Genomic DNA, 18,329 nt, shown 5'->3' with positions numbered 1-18,329 from the left:
AGGCTGATTTAGGGGCCTGGTAAGACAGGAACACTGGATGGCCCATCACCCTGCCCAGGGAGGTGACACTGCCTGGAGCCAGGGCCATCAGGAAGCTATCGCAGATAGCCCAGATAGCAGCAGGGAGCCCTTGGAGCCAGGGGGAGGTGAGGCTGGGGGTGCCCCACAGCATCCCCAGTGGAAGTTAAAACCCGGAGCTGGTATGTGAGCCATGGTACAGCGGGGGAGAAGCAGAAAAAAAAAAAAAACAACCACCCAAAAGAAGAAAAATTGTAGATACTGAAACCCTCCTGCTCAGCAGCCAGAGCCCGACCGGATTTATCCAAGGAATCTGTTGGCTTTGCTTCCTTCTCTCTCTCTTTTCCAAGACACCTTTCCCGTTTCCATCACAGCCAATTATTAAATCCATATCAAAGGTGGCAATAAAACCGCATCATCTCAACAGCTCTAACCCCAGCGTGTGGCTTCGTGCTGTCCGGACCACCCCTCCCACTCCAAAACTGGATAAACTCCTTGCTTGGCTACATTGACTTTTCCTCACCATCCTGTCAGCCTCTCCACCAGATGCTGTTTGGAGCGAGCAGGACTCTGGCTTCTTCGGCACCGAGGACAAGGGGTGATCCTGGCCAGACCGAGGCTGGTAGAGCTTGTTCCTGCTCTGTGCGTCAACAAGGATCTTCTCTCTGGGCTGGAAGGATAATGAGTAACAGCCCTTCCCTCGGGATTTGCCTGATTCCCTGGGGGAGGAGAGGGGCTGAGCCCTTGGTTCCTGCCTGGCAGAGCAGAATCTGGGCACGGATTTGAACCTGGGGCCCCGCGTCCTACAGGGATGCTGAAAACTCGGGTGGCTTTGGGGAGCAGATGCTGCAAAGGTTTTGGGGAGCAGATGCTACAGAGGTTTTGGAGAGAAGATGCTGCAGAGGGTTTGGGGGGAGAAGATGCTGCAGAAGGTTTTGAGGAGAAGATGCTTCAAAGGGTTTGGGGGAGAAGGTGCTGCAAAGGGTTTTGGGGAGCAGATGCTGCAGAAGGTTTTGGGGAGAAGATGCTGCAGAGGGTTTCAGGGAGAAGATACATCAGGGTATTGGGGGAGAAGGTGCTTTAGGGAGTTTTGGGGAGCAGATGCTGCATAGAGTTTTAGGAAGATGCTGCAGAGGGAGAAGAAATCCTTCAGAGGGTTTTGAGGAGCAGATGCTATAGAAGGTTTTGGGGAGAAGATGCTGTAGAGGGTTTGGGAAGATGCTGCAGGAGGTTTTTGGGGAGAAGCCGTAACCCTTTTGGGGTCTTGGCCCCAGGTGTGTCCCCTCAACCCACAGCCTTTGCACCAGCCAAGCTGGGCAAAGCAGGGAACAGGGCAAAGGCTCTGCAGGTTGGGGGGACCCGGCAGCAGGTTCACAGCCTCGATGCATCTCATTGCCACATGCAAAATGGGTCCTGGAGGTCTTCACTTCCCGTCTTGCACCACAAACTTGCTCTGGTGTTCCACTGGGAGCAGAAGGGGGGTTACAGGGACAGGATCCGTCCGGGTGACAGCTCTTGTGAGAGTTTGCAGGAGCTCTGTAGCACTCAGTGGCTGCGCCTGGGTGATAAGCGAACCCTCCCTGCTTCTTCGTTAAGAAGGGGACGATAAGGATTTCTCTGAGCCGGATAACTCAGGCGAGGTGACCTCCGGGAGCATCACTCTGAGCTCCGGGCGGGCAGGCAATGGCTGCTCCAAGAACCAGCCTTTCCAGCACAACACGAACCATGGGGAGGGGGAAAAAATTGGTTCTTAATACCAGAGCACGAGCTGTGCAGCCTGTGAAGGACCTCACGACATCTCCAGTGGCTTCTTTCTTGGGTCTTCTCGTCTGCCTCCAAAGCTCCTTGACCTCCTAACCATCCCGAAACCCTGCTGATGTTTTCCTGCCTGTGCCGTGGTGAATTAATGATAATCTCACCTTAGATAAGAGGCCAATGGGTCAGACACCGACGCGGCTGCTCTGGGTCCAAGTCTTGGGCAAAGTTCATCAAAAATCTCCAAAAAAAGTCCCATCAAGGGATTATTCATTAACTATGGGGGTGAGGAGGAGGGATGCAGCTCTCCCCCACCACCTCGGTCTCCACCAGCTCTCGGTTGGGTCCCAGAGGGATGTGCCAGCTGGGCTAATTCCATCGATAAAACATTTGGGATGGAAAACGCCCTGTGGAGTCTCTGCTGGAGGGATCAGTTGGGGAGCAATGGAGATCAGCAAAGCTCAGTTGGGGCAATCCCGCAGCTCCCCGTCTCCCCGCCCCCGGTGGGGGTTCATCCGTCACCGAGACCAGGGCAGGATTCAGTTATTTGGCTCAGCCTCGGGGATTGGGAGGCCACGTCGTCACCTGGCTTAAAGCATGGGAGTGTGGCATCAGCGGAGGCTTCAGTTGGGTTTGCCATGGCTGGTGTGCAGTTTGCAGCACTGGGGACCCTGAACACCAGCAGTAATCAAGAATCATGGAATGGTTTGGGAAGGGACCTCAAAGATCATCCAGTTCCAACCCCCTGCCATGGGCAGAGACAACTACACTAGGTTGCTCAAAGCCTCATCCAGCCTGGCTTTGAACACTTCCAGGGATGGGGCAGCCACAACTTCTCTGGGCAACCTGTGCCAGTGCCTCACCAGCCTCAGAGAGAAGAATTTCTGCCTTAGATCTGATCAAAATCTCCCTTCTTTCAGTTTAAAGCCATTGCCCCTCGTCCTGTCACTACACGCCCTTGTCCAAAGCCCTCTCCAGCTTTCTTGTAGCCCCTTTAGGTACGGGAAGGCTGCAATAACACCACCCCGGAGCCTTCTCTTCTTCAGGCCAAACAGCCCCAACTGTCTCAGTCTGTCTCCATAGCAGAGGTGCTCCAGCCCTTGCATCATCTTTGTGGCCTCCTCTGGACCTGCTCCAACAGCTCCATGTCCTTCTAGTGTTGGGGACCCCAGAGCTGAACGCAGCACTGCAGGGGGGTCTCACGGATCTGCATGGCCAGAGCGCCATGGCGGAATCGGCTGTTGTGACCTGGCTGGGGTTGTCCAAAGCAGCCAAACTGGGGACAGGAGCTGGGAGAAGCCCCTCTCCATGCCCCCACTGACACCTCTGCAGATGCTGGCATTGAGCTGGGCCAGCAGCAGGTCCTGCTGGGATGCCTGCATTTGCAGCTGCTCATCACTGTCACATCTGGGCTGTAAATGGCCCATGCATGCAGATTGCAATGCACTCCCAAATTGCAATGTGTTCCCAAACTGAAACATACTCCCAAACTCCAATGCATTATGAATTGCAACGCACTCCCAATTGCAACGCATTTCCAAATTGCAATGCATTCCTCAATTGCAGTGCATGCCCAGTTTGCAGTGCACCCCTAGGTTGCAGTGCACCCCAGACTGTGGGCACCTTGCCTGGCATTGTGCTGGAGGGGCGGTAGCACACGACTGCCTCACAAGCCCCTGCAGGAGGGTGCAGAATGGGCTTTGCACCAAAAAACCTGCCTTGTGGTTGGAAGCCTTCCTCCCCATCCCACCATGTGCTCCTCCCCAGAGCTGCACCTCCTGTACAGCAGTGGGGAAACTGAGGCAGAAGTGCTTTGCTGAAGCTCTTTGCATATCAGGACCAGGCAGGAATCGGGGAGGGTTTGCTATTTTTTTTCTTTTTTTTTTTTTTTTTTTTTCCTTCTTTGTTCTACTTTAAACAATAAACAGTGGGAAATTGAATTCGTGGCGGCTTTTATTCTTTCCTCCTTAATCTCGAGGGCCTTTTTTCTTCTTCTTCTTTTCTCTTTCCTACTTAATTGCTTCCCTTCCGATCCGGTGCTGGAGCTGGGGAGGCCGGGACCAGCGCTGGTCCTTTATGGGAGCAGGAACACATTGTCCCTTAATCGCCCCCGCGTCCTCCCTGCAGCTCAGCAGCCCTGCTGTCAACACCCATGGGAGCCTTGTGGCCTCGAGGGAGAAACCAATGAAAAATGGAGGGAAAACAACGTCTTTCCAGGGATTTTTGATCCTGGGGGACAGCAGAGCTGGTCCCATCCTGCCACCGTGCACTGGGTGGGTTTGGGTCCCCGGGGTGGGGAGTTTGAGTTGTGCAAAGGCGTTTTGGGCCCCAAAGGGCCCTTTGCCCTCAGCACCCCACCAAATGGGGTGGTTTGGGTCCCACTGGGGCTCAATGATTAACCGAGCGGTGCGAGGTGAAGCCAAAACTGTCCCCAGAGTCCAGACACGGGCTGGGTTGAAATTTAACTGAGTGCCACAGAGCCCGCCTAGGCACGAGGATGGTGGCTGGTCCCATCTGCCCCCAGATCCTGTGGTGAAAGGGAGCCAGGGACGGGGACAGAGGGTGCTGTGGGTGCTGGAGGGGCAGGATGGGGCCCAGCTCCCCCAACAGCCCCCAGTGGCCTACACCTCGTGTCTGCACCCTGCACCCCAGTATCCACACCCTGCACCACATGTGTGCACACTGGTGTCTGCACCCTGCACACGTCTGCACCCTGCAACCCCAGTGCCTGTACCCTGGTGTCTGCACCTTGCACCCCAGTACTCACACCCTGCCACCACTGCAGCACCCTGCACCCCATGTGTGCACCTTGTATCTGCACCTTGCATGCTGTGTGTGCACCTTGCACCCCAGTGCCCACACTCTGCACCCCTTGCACGCACCCTGCACCCCAGTGCCTGCACCCCGCACCCATTTGCACACCCTGCACTCCGTGCATGCCATCCAGCACTCCATGTATGCACTCTGCACCCCCCGGTCCCTGCACCCTGCATTCTAATGTCTGCACCTGCATCCCAGTACCCCACACCGTGCACCCGTGTGTGCACCCTGATTCTGCACCCTGCACTCTGTGTGTGCACACCTTGTACCATATGTGTGCACCCTGCACCCCAGTGCTCACATTCTGCACTCCCTGTGTCACCCTGCACCCCAGTCCCCGCACCCTGCACACTGTGTGTGCGCTGTGCACGCCATCCAGCACTCCACGTGTGCATACTAACCCCAGTCCCTGCATTCTGCACCCTGGTGTCTGCACCCTGCACTCTGTGTGTGCACCTTACACCATATGTAATGCACCCTGGTGCTCATGCTCTGCACCCCTTGTGTGCACCCTGCACCCTATGTTCACATCCTGCACCCCCAGCGCCTGCACCCTGCAGTACTAACCCCTGCGGAACACCACTCGTCACTGACCTCCACTTGGACATTGAACCGTTGGCCACAACTCTTTGAGTGCGACCATCCAGCCAATACCTTATCACGAGTGGTCCATCCGTCAAATCCATGTCTCTCCAGTTTAGAGACAAGGATGTCGTGTGGGAGTGTCAAACACTTTGGACAAGTCTGGGTAGATGATGTCAGCTGCTCTTCCCTTATCCACCACCACTGTAACCCCATTGTAGACGGCCACCCAACTTGTGGGGCACAATGTGCTCTTAGTGAAGCCATGTTGGCTGTCACCAATCCCCCCCTCATTTTCCACCTGTCCCAGCAGAGCTCTCTTAAAAAACAAACCCGGCCATTTGCCAGCTGCCCCTAATGCTGATGCTTTGTAGGGGGACAACATCTTCCAAGCCTCTGCCATTGGGATCCGGGGCCTGACACCCACCCTGAGGTTTCCCAGACATTTTCTTCTTCCTTTCACACTGCAGAGCTGCGAGAGGAGCAGGATGGAGTTCCTGGTGCATCGTCCAGATGGAGCCCGCGTCCATCCCGGGGTGGGGGTTTTGCTGGTTCCAGCTCCGCAGCATCCCAAGGGATTCGGTTCCCTTCTTTCCACTGCATCCAAGAGCAGCTTTGAGCTGCGGAAAGAAATGGCCTGGAGGAGCTCGGCGCGCAGCCAGACTTATCTCCTCCCTCGGAAGACATTCATCGTGCTGGGCCTGGGCCCGTGTGGTGCCAGTGCCATCCATCATGTTTACAGCTCGAGGATTTCTCCTGGGAATAAACCCTTTGAGAGACGGAGTGAGGCCCCAGAGGAAACCGGGGTGGATTTGCATCTCTCCAGATGGTTGCCTGCATCGCTCTGGCCGTGCTCTCCCAGACCTGCCAGCACCGGAGACCCAGGATATGTGCACCAGGGGAACCAAGGATGCATGCACCCCAGGGATGGAAGATGTATGTACCCAGGGGACTGAGGACGCATGCACCCTGGAGACTGGGGATGCATGCACCCAGGGGACCAGGGACATGTGCACCAGAAGACTGAGGGACAGGTGTATCCCAGAGACTGGGGATGCATGCACAAGGGACTAAGGACACGTGCACCCAGGGGAACTGAGGACATGGAGCCAGGGGACCAAGGACACTTGCACCCCAGGGAGCAAGGACACAAGTACCTTGCAGACCAGAGATGCATGCACCCAGGGGACAGAGGACACATGCACCCGGGAGCTGAGGATGGATATGGACATGGGGCGAGGACATACACAGCCAGGGTGGGTGATAGGAGTTGGAGAAGCCAGTCTAGGCTGGGGAGGGGGGGGCACGGAGCTGGCATGGGGTGGGAATCTGTGAGAGGGGGCTGCTGGAGCAGGAGCAATGCCCTGCTGTGGTAATGCAGGGCTGAGGGGGGGGGTTACATGGTGTGCGAGGAGGGATGGGGGCTTGGAACTCTTTGCAGGTCCTCCCTCACCAGATATTCCAGGATGTGTGGGAGAGGGCTGGTGCACGGTGGGGTCCATGGGACCTGGGGTGCATCCATGGGTCCTCGCTGCAAGGGAGAACCATGTGTGGGGCTGTCCCATCCCTAGAAGTGTTCAAGGCCAGGGTGGATGAGGCTTTGAGCAACCTGGTGTAGTGGAAGGTGTCCCTGGCCATGGCGGGGAGGTTGGAACTGGATGATCTTTAGGGTCCCTTCCAACCCAAACCGTTCCACAGTTCTACGAACACCCAGTAAACCCACAACCTGGATGCCAGTGTCACAGGAGAGGCTGTTCCGGCAGCACCACCAGGCTCTCCAGGACAGGGCTCCGGGGTGGGGTGCTCAGATGATGCTCTGGATTTTACAACTCATTGGCAGAATCCAAAACAGCTCCGAAACTGCTCCCAAGGTGTCCTCCCCACCAGCAAAGCCAGGCAGGACAAGAGTCAGAGTGATGGAGAATGGGGGCTGGAGGAACAGGTCTGAACAGGCTGCCCACCCAGGGGCTGGAGTTTTTAATTTCACAGAATCACAGAATGTTAGGGATTGGAAGGGACCTCAAAGGATCATCTAGTCCAATCCCCCTGCCAGAGCAGGACCACCTACATCAGATCACACAAGAACGTGTCCAGGCGGGTTTTGAACATTTCCAGAGGAGGACTCCACAACCTCTCTGGGCAGCCTGTTCCAGTGTTCTGCTACCCTTACTGGGAAGAAGTTCTTCCTCCCTGTTTAAGCAGAACCTCCTATGTTCCAGCTTATATCCATTTCCCCTTGTCCTACCATTGGATGCCCCTGAGAAGAGCCTGGCTCCATCCTCATGACAGTCACCCTTTACATATTTATAAACAGTAATGAGGTCCCCCCTTGGTCTCCTCTTCTCCAAGCTAAAGAGACCCAGCTCCCTCAGCCTTTCCTCATAAGGGAGATGCTCCACTCCCTTAATCATCTTTGTGGCCCTGCACTGGACTCTCTCAAGCAGTTCCTTGTCTTTCTTGAACTGAGGGGCCCAGAACTGGACACAATATTCCAGATGTGGCCTCACCAGGGCAGAGTAGAGGGGGAGGAGAACCTCTCTTGACCTACTAACCACACCCCTTCTAATACATCCCAGGATGCCATTGGCCTTCTTGGCCACAAGGACACATTGCTGGCTCATGGTCATCCTGCTGTCCACCAGGACCCCCGGGTCCCTTTCCCCTGTGCTGTTCCCCAACAGTTCAGTCCCCAACTTGTACTGGTACATGGGGTTGTTCTTACCCAAATGCAAGACTCTACACTTGCCCTTGTTGTATTTCATTAAATTTCTCCCCGCCCAACTCTCCAGCCTGTCCAGGTCTCTCTGAATGGCAGCACAGCCTTCAGGTGTGTCAGCCACTCCTCCCAGTTTAGTGTCATCAGCAAACTTGCGACTGTGCACTCTATTCCCTCATCCAAGTCATCGATGAATATGTTGAACAATACTGGTCCCAGTACTGACCCTTGACGGACTCCACTGGATACAGGCCTCCAACTGGACTCTGTCCCATTGACCACTACTCTCTGGCTTCTATCCTTCAGCGAGTTCACAATCCACCTCACTACCCGATCATCCAGACCACACTTCCTCAGTTTAGCTGTGAGGATGCCGTGGGAGACTGTGTCAAATGCTTTACTGAAGTCAAGATAGACCACATCCACTGCTCTACCATCATCCACCCATTGGGTGATGTCCTCATAAAAGGCTATTTCCCCCTCTATCCCAAATCCACACAACTTCTTTTTCAGGGCTGAATCTGGCCGTGAAACACTGCCATGGGACAGATGCAGACAGACAAACCGCAGCGTTCCTGGCCAAAAATAGCTGAGGGTTGGGCAAGAATTCGGAGCTGGGAGAGGGGAAATACCGAGCATGTTTGCCCAAATCTGCCCGCCCACCTTGGGTATCTGTTTGTAATGTCTTTTGGGGCCAGGAGAAGGGCTGGGAACTCGGGGAAGGTGGCTGCAGGCAGGGGCTGAGCCCTGACACCATGGGGATGGGCCCCGGGGAGAGGCGAGGGGCTCTGCTCACTCGGCATTTGCTTTCTCAACATTCCAAGGCAGGTGGTAATTTCTCAGGCAGCATTAATTATTATTATTAGCAGTAGTAGTGCATTAAAACCTCCACTTCAAAACCAATCACGCCACGACCTGGGGACCTCCAGCCAAGCCCCCTGGGACAGGGTCGGTTGCTGCTGGACAAGTCCAGCCCCAAACCATCTCCCAGCAGCCCAAGACCTCCACGAGAACCCACTGGGACCCTTTTAGCTTGAGAAAGCAGGAGTGATGCTTCATGCTACCCTCCCCGGCCAGTCTCAGCTCACCCATCGCTCCCACCCATTGACCCTCCAAAAAAAATACAAATTAGGCCCTAAAGAGGTAAAAATCAAACCCTAAAGGCAGAAAAATCAAACCCTAAGGGTAAAAATCAGACCCTAAACGTGAAAAAATCAAACCCTAAAGGTCAAAATCAAAACCTAAGCATAAAAATCAGACCTTAAGGGTAAAAAATCAGATCCTAAGGGTAAAATATCAAACCCTAAAGGTAAAAATCAAACCCGAAAGGTCAAAAAATCAAACCCTAAAGGTAAAAATCAGACCCCAAAGGTAAAAATATCAAATTCTAAAAGTAAAACCCAAACCCCCGAGGCAGACGGTGGCCGGGTGGGGGCAGGTCGGGGCAGGGCTGCACCGCTGTGCCTGCTCACAGCCGGGAGATCCCAGGCAGGGGTGGGTCGGGTGGGAGCCCCTCCAGCCACTCCAGGAGGATCCTGTTGAGCGCCGCTGGCCTGCGGGAAGGGCACAGAGCTGGGCTGGGGTCCGGCTCCTTCCGACCTCCCAACCCTGGCCAGGGGCAGCTCAGCCCCTCCGCCTGTACCTCTCCATCTGCGTCCAGTGCCCGCACTCCTCCAGGTGCTCCCGCCGCAGCCGTGGGATCTATGGAAGGAAAGGGGTCAGTCTGGGCTGGGATTTGGCACACAGGTGCCAGGCAGGGGCAGGGTGGCACCCGCTGCCTCACCCACTGCTCCATGCCCTTGCTCATGCCAGGATGCAGCACCACGTCCTTCCCAGCCGTCACCATCAGCGCCGGCATCGCGATCTGTAAGGTGATGCGGGTTGACAAGGTGGGGCCGGGGCCAGGGCCGCCAACACGTCCATGAAGGCACGGCGGGGTGCCCACCTTTCTGCCCTTGGCGGAGAGTGCCCAGCGCCAGTTGGGGTCGCATGTTGCGGTACCAGTTCAGGGGTCCCCTGGGAGAGATGGAGGACGAGGTGAAGGTGCTGGGGACCCATGGACACCATGGCAGGGACTGGCCCAGCGCCCGTGGCACAGTCCCCCTTCTGCAGGGGTTACCCCACCAGCTCCCCCACGCCACCCTGGGCTCCTGCTCCTACCTGAAGCCGGATTTCCTCAAAGCGCTGGATGTAATATTGCAGCTCGGGGCCGTGCAGGATCTGGCTGGCAGGGGGGTTTTCTGGAAGGCCCACCAGCAGCCCCCTGCGAGGAGGAGACATGGCGCTGCCCACCCGCAACATCCCCACCCGTGGACGCCTCCACCCATGGCCAGGTGTCCCGTCCACTCCCCTCCCCCTGCCCCCTTACCTCGCTCCTGGACCCCATGGAAGTTGAGCGCAAGGGCAGCCGGTCCTGTGGTAAGAGGAGAGCAAGGGCAGGCAGGGACCACCCAGGGGACAGACCCAAACTCGTGGGGGTGCTCCCAGGCAGACTCGGGGGGCTCCACGTCCCTCATCATCGAGCATCGCCGCATCCCACGGGATGCAGGAATGGAACGCACAGCCCTGGGTGACAGAGCCCGGAGCAGCGTTCCCTAGGGCGCTGTTATTTTAAACCGCAAACGTTTTCAGTCTGAAGCCAGACATTGACGTTTGCAAGGGTCGAGGAAGGGGGAGCAGCAGCCGCTGCCAGGCCGTGCCGAGAGTCACCCCAAAAAACTTGCTGTTCCCCAGGGTGGGCTGTCTCTCCCTGGGCACCACAGCTGTCTAGAGGTCTTCTCAATCCCCACTCAGGGTCGGCTTTGAGTCCTAAAGAGGTGTGGGGCTTGCACTGCTGCTCACAAAATGCGTTCACTCTGGTCCCTACTGATGGCTGGCCAAACGCAGCCTTTGCTGCAGACAGGCAGCAAAAGCTGGGCAGACATGGGACGAAGCGTGCCTGAGGGTCACTGCAGGCAGCTACAATGCCCTCGCTGAAGCTTTTGGCTCCTGGAAGGAGAGAGGTGCTCCCACCCCAGCCCCACACCTGCCCCACCCCTACCTCCTGGCGGGTGGAGCGGATCAGGACCTTCAGGGTCCGGCCGATGTCCCTTCTCAAGCTCCGCTTCTGCAACACCCTGCATGGGCAAGGGGAGGAAGCACCACAGATGATGTCAACCCTTCCTGGGGACCCACTCCATGGCCCTGGGGCCGCATCCTGCTGCCCATCAGGGCTCATGTGGAGGCTGGGGATGGGTTTTTTTGCAGTTCAGTGTGGGAACAAGGTCTGGCAAGGGGACCACGACCCATCGGCAGCTGGGGTGACGCCCATCCATGAGCTGGGGACCCTGACATGGGCACGTCCCCATTCTCGGGAGGTTTAAGCCCCAAAAGAGGGAGGAGGATTAAAATTGTGGTTCTGGACTCACCGGCTCCTGGAAGTAGAACTGGTAGTCAAAGGTGGGATAAGATTTCAGCATCTCCACGACATCCACGGCGGGTGTCGGCGGGTCGGTACGGGGTGTTCAGCGAGGCCACGGCTCTAGGACATCATGGGGCAGGGGGACATGGTCAGTGTGGCACCTGGATTTGGGGTGTCCCATGCAAGCCGGGTCTTTGCTGTAGGGACAAGCCAGGACCCGGGGTGCCCTGTTCCCCTGGCAGGGACCCACGGGGGGTCCTCAAGGACCCACCTCACCCTCTCGGGGTAGAACAGAGCCATATTCCAAACCACAGCACCGCCCCAGTCGTGGCCAATCAGCACCGTCTGCGCGATGCCTGCGGGGAGGGGGGAGCTGTGAGCCCATGCCCCTGTGGCTGCACCCCAAGTCAGCACCCGACAGGTGACCTGCCTTCCCCCTGAGCCCAAAAACATCAGAAACAGCAATATTTTCTCTTTTTTTTATCGTTTTTTTCCACACCCCCCCCAAGGAAGAAGCGTGACCTGATTCCCTGGAGCAATTTGCTCCCACTTAATTACCCATTCCAAGTCCCTGGGCCCTCCAGAAGAAATTATTATTTGATATTATCCACCAAAAACACGCCCCACCCCCCCCATTCCTTTTTCTGACCCCTCTGGGCACCTCCGAATAAATCCAATTAAAACCCGCGCTCCTCGCCACAGAGCAGCCGCTTCAGAATTAGCTGATATTTAGAAACATAATTAAAATCCTCTCCCAGCGGACATGGCTCAGTGCCATTGACAGCATCAAACCCACCATCTGAGTCCCCCCTCCAAAAAAAAAAGGAGGGCAGAGGGGTTGGCGGGGGGTGTCCCAGCATCTCCCACCTCCGATGTGGGTTTCATCCCACCATCCTTAGCCATCACCTGGACCGCTCTGCATCCCAGACATGGGCTCAAACGTCACCTGAAGCTTCACAAAGTCATTTATCTTCCCCAAAAATACCCCAGGTTGTCCCAGGGGAGGGAGGAGGAGCCCCCTGGGGAGAAGAGAAGCAGGATGGAGCCCGATGGTAGCAGAGGCTTTTATTTTTTCCCCTGTTTGAGTTGTTTTTGGTTCCAGCACTGCATTTTTTGAAGGACTCCTTCCCTCAGAAGCCGGTTTTGCCCGGTAAAAGCCCTGGAGATGCTGGCGTTTGTGGGCTGCGCCTTCTGCTCCTTCACCTCTTGGAAAAAAGGTGCAAAAATCGGCCCCGTTGCTTTGACTGGATGGGAATTAAACCAGGAGAAGGCGGCGCTGAGCTGGAGCCCTTCCCAAAGTTGGGTCATCTAATTGGCAACGGGTTGTAGGAACATCCCCATCCCTAAAAACCCGCCTGTGGGGAGTGCGGAGGGGTCATGCTGCCCCGAGGGTTTTGGATCAAAAGCACTGGGGAGCTCCGATGTCCCAGTGTGGGATAAAGTTACTGGGGAGCTGAGCCAGGACAGGAGAGGTGACGGGAAGCCGGGGTGGGGGACACGCGCCCAAACCTCGCCAAGAAGATGGGACCTGTGGCCAGGGGCTCCTCACCAGTTTGTCCAGGAAAACCACCAGGTCCTGTGGAAAAAGAGGAGAGAAAAGGGTCAGCTCCTGGCCAGGACCGTGCCCTCCCTGCCCGCGGCTGTGGCCTGCAGCTCCTCACCTTGCAGATCTGCTCCTGGGAATATTCTTTTATATCTGCAGGAAAGACATAATAGCCATCGGTTTAACATCCAGGCAGATTTGAGAATGGATTTCGCGGCTGTCGGAGCTGCCGGAGCTGCAGGAGGAGCGTAACGGCTTCCACCCCGCCCCTACCCCAGGAAAAGGCTCTTCACTCATCTCCTCCTGCATCTTGACCTTGGGGTGGTCAGCTCTGGCCTCAGCCCCGCCCTCCGCCTCGGCTCACCTGGCGGGGCCGTGGACTCCCCATAGCCCTTCATCTCCAGAGCAATCACCCTGAAGCCGGCGTCGGCCAAAGCTGGGATCTAGAAGGGAAAGCGGCAGCTCCGGAAGGATGCCGAGACCCCCGGACCCTTGCTGCCAGCACCCATCCCGCATCGGGACGGCCCCGGGAGGGCAGGCATGGGTGGGCTGTTGGGGAACACTCCTGGGATCCCCGTGAGCCCGTGGTCCACCCTCCTCCATCACCTGGTAGCGCCAGGAGAGCCAGGACTCAGGGAAGCCATGGCAGAGGCAGATGACGGGGCCGTGTCCCATCTCCACGAAGTGCAGCTGGACGCCGGGCTGGAAGGGACAGAGAGGCTTCAGTGGCTTGTGGGTCACACAGCTTCACCCCTCAACCCTCCACCCACCGCCAGTCACCGGGCGTGGGAGCCCACCCCCACCACCAGCCAGGCATCCTGGAGACACACGAGCATGTTTTGGATGGAGAAGACCTCAATGATGGGGTAGCTCAGTGTCCCCCACTCAGAGCGGCCCAGCCAGGAGGGTGGACAACCCAACAAGCCACCCCTCGGCTGGCACATCCTTGCACGGGGCTCAGCACCTACCCACCTGGCCCCACCAAGCCCGGGGACACCTCGTCACCGAGGCAGTCCCCTGCACCCTACCCGGATGGGCACATAGCCGTGGGTCACATCGGATGGATCACAGGCAGTCGGCAGTGGCTCTTCTTGGGTGAGAAGCTGCGGGGTGAGAAGCACAGGGTGAGGTCCTGAGCAAGCCTGGAGCTCCATGAGACATCCCCAACTACCCTGCGGCTGGTGGGACATCCATGCGTTTGAGGTGAACATGGCCTGGCAGGCCCAGAGGATGAGGTTTTTGGGGGGTGGGCAGGGTTTGCAGGAGATCACAGCCCCCATCCCACTCGTTTCCAAAGCCACCGCAAGCACTGTACCATGGCAAGACTCAGAAGCCCAAGATCATCCCTCCCGGCTCTCCAGAAGAGCAGAGGACAGAGGGGACCCAACCACCTCTACATGCCTGGATGCCCGAGAGCTCCTCCAGCTCCTTCAGGACGGTTTCGGTGTCCCTGACAAGGATGGTGGCCATGCCCATCTCCCGAGCCGGCTTCAAGTTCTCCCCGATGTCGTCCAGGAAGATGACCTGGAGATACACCAGCAAGAGCCGGGCTCGGCACTCTGGGGAAGGGCAGCCGCTGGGTTTGGCCAAGGACTTTGGGTGCCCCCTCCGTGCCCTGTTTTTGGGGTGGTGGCCAGACCTCCTGCGGCTTCGCCTGCAGCGCATCCAGGGCATAGGTGTAGATGTCAGGATCCGGCTTCTGCGCTCCGACGCGGCAGGACTCGATCACCAGGTCAAAGTGACGACGCAGAAGGTTCATCAGTGCGGCCGTGAAGAGCCGCCCACCGCTGTCGTCCACCCAGTTGTTGGTGAGGACACAGGTCTTAAATCCTAGCAAAGGGCAGAGCGGAGAGCGCTGGTTTTCCTACTCCAGTTCACCTGAGAACATTTGATTTCTCCTCTCCTCCCATTTCTCAGACCTTCCCAGCCTAAAACCTCCCGTTACAAGACTCCGTCCAGACCAGGACACCCAGCAGGAGATGAAGGGATGCTCAGCAGCAGCTTATACCCAATCTGTACATCCAGGAAAGCAAGGATCGACCCTCCCAATGCAAGCAGGACATGAGCAGGAGCTCGAGCGCACCGAGATGCCAAGGACTGAGCCGATGGACCGGCCACGGCGCGAGGCGCAGGGCTACGGTATTGTGCTAACGGCTGGCTGGGTGAGAATGTGTCTGATAGGTGGGACCAACCAGGGACCCCATGGTGAGACCGACCAGGGACCCCATGGTGAGACCGACTGGGACCCCCATGGTGAGATCAACCAGGGACCCCATGGTGAGACCGACTGGGACCCCCATGGTGAGATTGACCAGGGACCCCCGTGGCACCTTCTCAGGAGGGGAGCGGCACCCTTACTCCAGCACCTCTTGTCCAAAAGCCTCTTGGCACCCACTCACCGTTCCTCCGCAGCACCCTGGCTGCCCGCAGAAGGGGGGTATTGAGCCTCCCCTCAGCCACCATCCCCTCGAAGGCTCTGGCAACGGAGAAGGTGGGTGGCAGGGCGATGCCTGAAGTGGAGGCATGCTGCTTGCAGCCCTCTTCCATCTCCAAAAACAGCTGGAAAACACCATTCAATCATTCAATCAACCCCCCAGAAATAAAGCACAGCCCCAGCCTGGAGCCTGCTCCCCTCAGCTCCTTCCCGAGCCCCAATCCAGCCTCATCCCAGCCTCAGCCTCATTCCAGCTCCTTCCCAGCCTCATCCCAGCCTCAGCCTCATTCCAGCCCCATCCTCATTCCAGCTCCATCCCAGCCCCATCTCAGCCTCAGCACCTTTCCAGCTCCATCCCAGTGCCTTTCCAGCTACATCCCAGCCTCAGCCTCATTCCAGCCCCATCCTCATTCCAGCTCCATCCCAGCCCCATCTCAGCCTCAGCACCTTTCCAGCTCCATCCCAGTGCCTTTCCAGCTCCATCCCAGCCCTATCCCAGCCTCAGCCCCATCCCAGCTCCACTGCAGCCTCAGTCCCATTCCAGCCCCATCCCAGCTCCATCCAGCCCCATTCCAGCCCCATTGCAGCCTCAGCCCTATCCCAGCTCCATCCAGCCCCATCCCAGCCTCAGCCCCATCATAGCCCCATCCTAACCCCATCACAGCCCCATCCCAGCCCCTGGTGACACTCCCTGGCTAGTACTCAAGGGCTCACCTGGGACAGGGTGATCTGTCCCTTCATCACTTTGGCATAAGGACTGTCAGAACCACCAGCAAACATGACATTTCGCAAGAAATTCCTGCCAGGCAAAGGAGAAAAGAGGTCAGTGGGGAGGTGGGGGAACCCCAATACCAGGGGGAGTGTTGGGGTGCGCTATGGGGAGGGGGATGCTCTGGGACGGGGAATATGGAGCCCCATCCTCCACCATCCCCCAGGACCGGAGCATCACTTCGTTACAGGACGGGGAGAAATCGCTGCCCATTTATTTCCGCCAGCAGCTTGATTCCTTTGCCCCGCAGGCTGACGAGCAGGGAGTTTCGCCAGAAGGAAGAGAGAAAAAAAAAATAAAATAAGGCAAAGAGCGAGGTGTTTTGTAAGCTGTAACTCAGGGAAAATCATTTGCTGCTGTCACAAGATGGCAAAAGGCCTTCTGGGGCGGCAATAAAACAAGATTAGAGGCGCTGGCGTTAGGACAAATCTCTCTCCCGAGTCGATAAAAACGCAGCTCAGTTAAAAATAAAGCAGCTTTACCTGTTCCAGCAGGATTTTTTTAATATAAAGCAAAGCAAAAATATGTTTGATGGCCTGATAACCTGGGAATTTATTGCTCCATCTGCTCCGCGTCCTCCAGCGTTTAGCTATTTAATATTTCATTTTTTTTTTTTAACTCCTGGCTTTTTATTTTTTAACACCCAGGTGCTGCCGGGAGATCCCAATGGGTTGGGCAATGGAAACAGCCGGAACCTGTTCCAGTTCCGTTTGGGAGCTTTTGGGATGAGTAACCCCCAAATACCTCGTTATTAAATTGGGCAAAGGGTTTGCTAGGACTCGAGGGGCTGTTTGGGACCTGCTTAGGGGTTCAGTGCTTCGGGTTTTGTCAGCTCCATCTCATGCACCGAGTTGTGTCGGGTCTCAGTGCCGGGGCAGGGATGGGCTTCATTAATTATCCAGCTTAATTACTTATTAGTTGCTCTTCTTACTGCTTCTACCAATGTTCCCTGTGGCAATCCTGCCTCCTTAGGAGTTAGTTTTAACCACTGACCTGCACCCCACACCCAGTACAGGACCCCCTCCAGCCTACACCCCACACCCACGCAGGAGGCCACAAGCCTGCACCCCCCATGTACACAGGGACCCTAACTTGCAACCCATGTCCACGACAAGGGGTCCCCAGCTGCACCCCACACCCAGCCCTGTCCCCCTGCGGCGGCGGCCCTAGTCGCGCACAACCCGCGCGGGCGGCGACCACACACACAGTATTATCGCCTCGTTTCTATGTGTCCCGGCCGAGCGGCGACTCGCCGAGGCGCGGGCGGACAACTGTCGCCGGGCCGGGCCGTACCTAGGCAGAGCGCAGTCCCGCTCGTAGGAGCCCAGGAAGTGCTGGAGGCCGCGCCCGAAGAGCACACCGCCCAGATCGAACACCACGGCCCGCCGCGACATGGCCGCTACCGCCAGACCTCGAACCCGCGGCCCGGTCACCGCCAGCGCTAAGGCCCCGCCCCTGCCCCAGGCCCCGCCCCCGCTGCCTCACCCCGCCCTCTGCCTGGGCGCCGCCCTGGGTCCTAGCGCCGCCGTCCCGCTTCTGTGGGTGGCCGCCTGGCCGCCGCTGTTCCCCGGGGTTTTGCCCACAATCGCGTTTTTTCCCGTTAACGGGGAGCCTGGGACTTCCCTCGGCTCCCGCAGCACACCAGGGTGCTGAACGTGGGGAGGGGCAGGGCTGGGCGCATTCTACAGGCGTGCACACGCGTGTGCGCACATGCGTACGCGCACGAGTGCGTGCATGTTCGCATGCACGCAGATGCACATGCACGTGCCTGCATACGTGCAGGAACACGTGCGCACATGTATGCACACATATAGCCCTTGCATGCACACAGATATGCACTTGTATGCACACATATGTGCACACATGCACACCTACACGAATGCACACATGCATGTGCACATACACAAAAATGCATGTGCACAATCATGCACATACACACAGACATGTATGCACACATGCAAACATGTATGCACACATGCATGCACATGCATATGCACATACTTGCACGCACATGTGTACATATGTGAAACACGTGTGCGTATTGAGCATGTATGCACACCACCAGGCATGCTGCTGAGGTTGTGTGTGCGCTGCTGAACATGTGCGTGCGTCTCGGAGCACATGTGTGGACAATTAGGTTGCGCGTGCACTGCCAGGCATGTGCGTGCATGCTGAGCACGTGTGCACCGCTGAGTGTGGGGGTGCACCACGAGGCGTGTTCCTGCACGCTCAGCACACACCTACATGCCAAGCACATACGTGCACACATGCACACATCGTCCAGCCATTTTG

General features: G+C 57.2%; 1 protein-coding gene across 1 annotated transcript; it reads right to left on the bottom strand.

Annotated features, from left to right (window-relative positions):
• Nucleotides 1–9,359: 9,359 nt before the first annotated feature.
• LOC147529212 (bifunctional epoxide hydrolase 2-like) lies at nt 9,360–17,449 on the bottom strand. Its single transcript, XM_086625737.1, is given in 23 exon segments — nt 9,360–9,444; nt 9,534–9,592; nt 9,675–9,755; nt 9,837–9,878; nt 9,880–9,907; nt 10,052–10,068; nt 10,070–10,154; nt 10,758–10,783; nt 10,932–10,982; nt 10,984–11,007; nt 11,299–11,370; nt 11,372–11,411; nt 11,563–11,649; nt 12,842–12,867; nt 12,953–12,987; nt 13,199–13,277; nt 13,441–13,536; nt 13,863–13,937; nt 14,236–14,358; nt 14,474–14,664; nt 15,234–15,381; nt 15,971–16,067; nt 17,331–17,449. Coding segments are annotated over 23 exon segments (1,668 nt in total). The 5' UTR covers nt 17,432–17,449.
• Nucleotides 17,450–18,329: the final 880 nt, after the last annotated feature.

The sequence above is a fragment of the Tauraco erythrolophus genome, chromosome 2, assembly GCF_009769465.1.
Source record: "Tauraco erythrolophus isolate bTauEry1 chromosome 2, bTauEry1.pri, whole genome shotgun sequence".
Lineage (NCBI taxonomy): Eukaryota > Metazoa > Chordata > Aves > Musophagiformes > Musophagidae > Tauraco > Tauraco erythrolophus.
The sequence above is the reverse complement of the archived record's forward strand: the minus strand, read 5'-3'. Positions and strand labels throughout refer to the sequence as shown.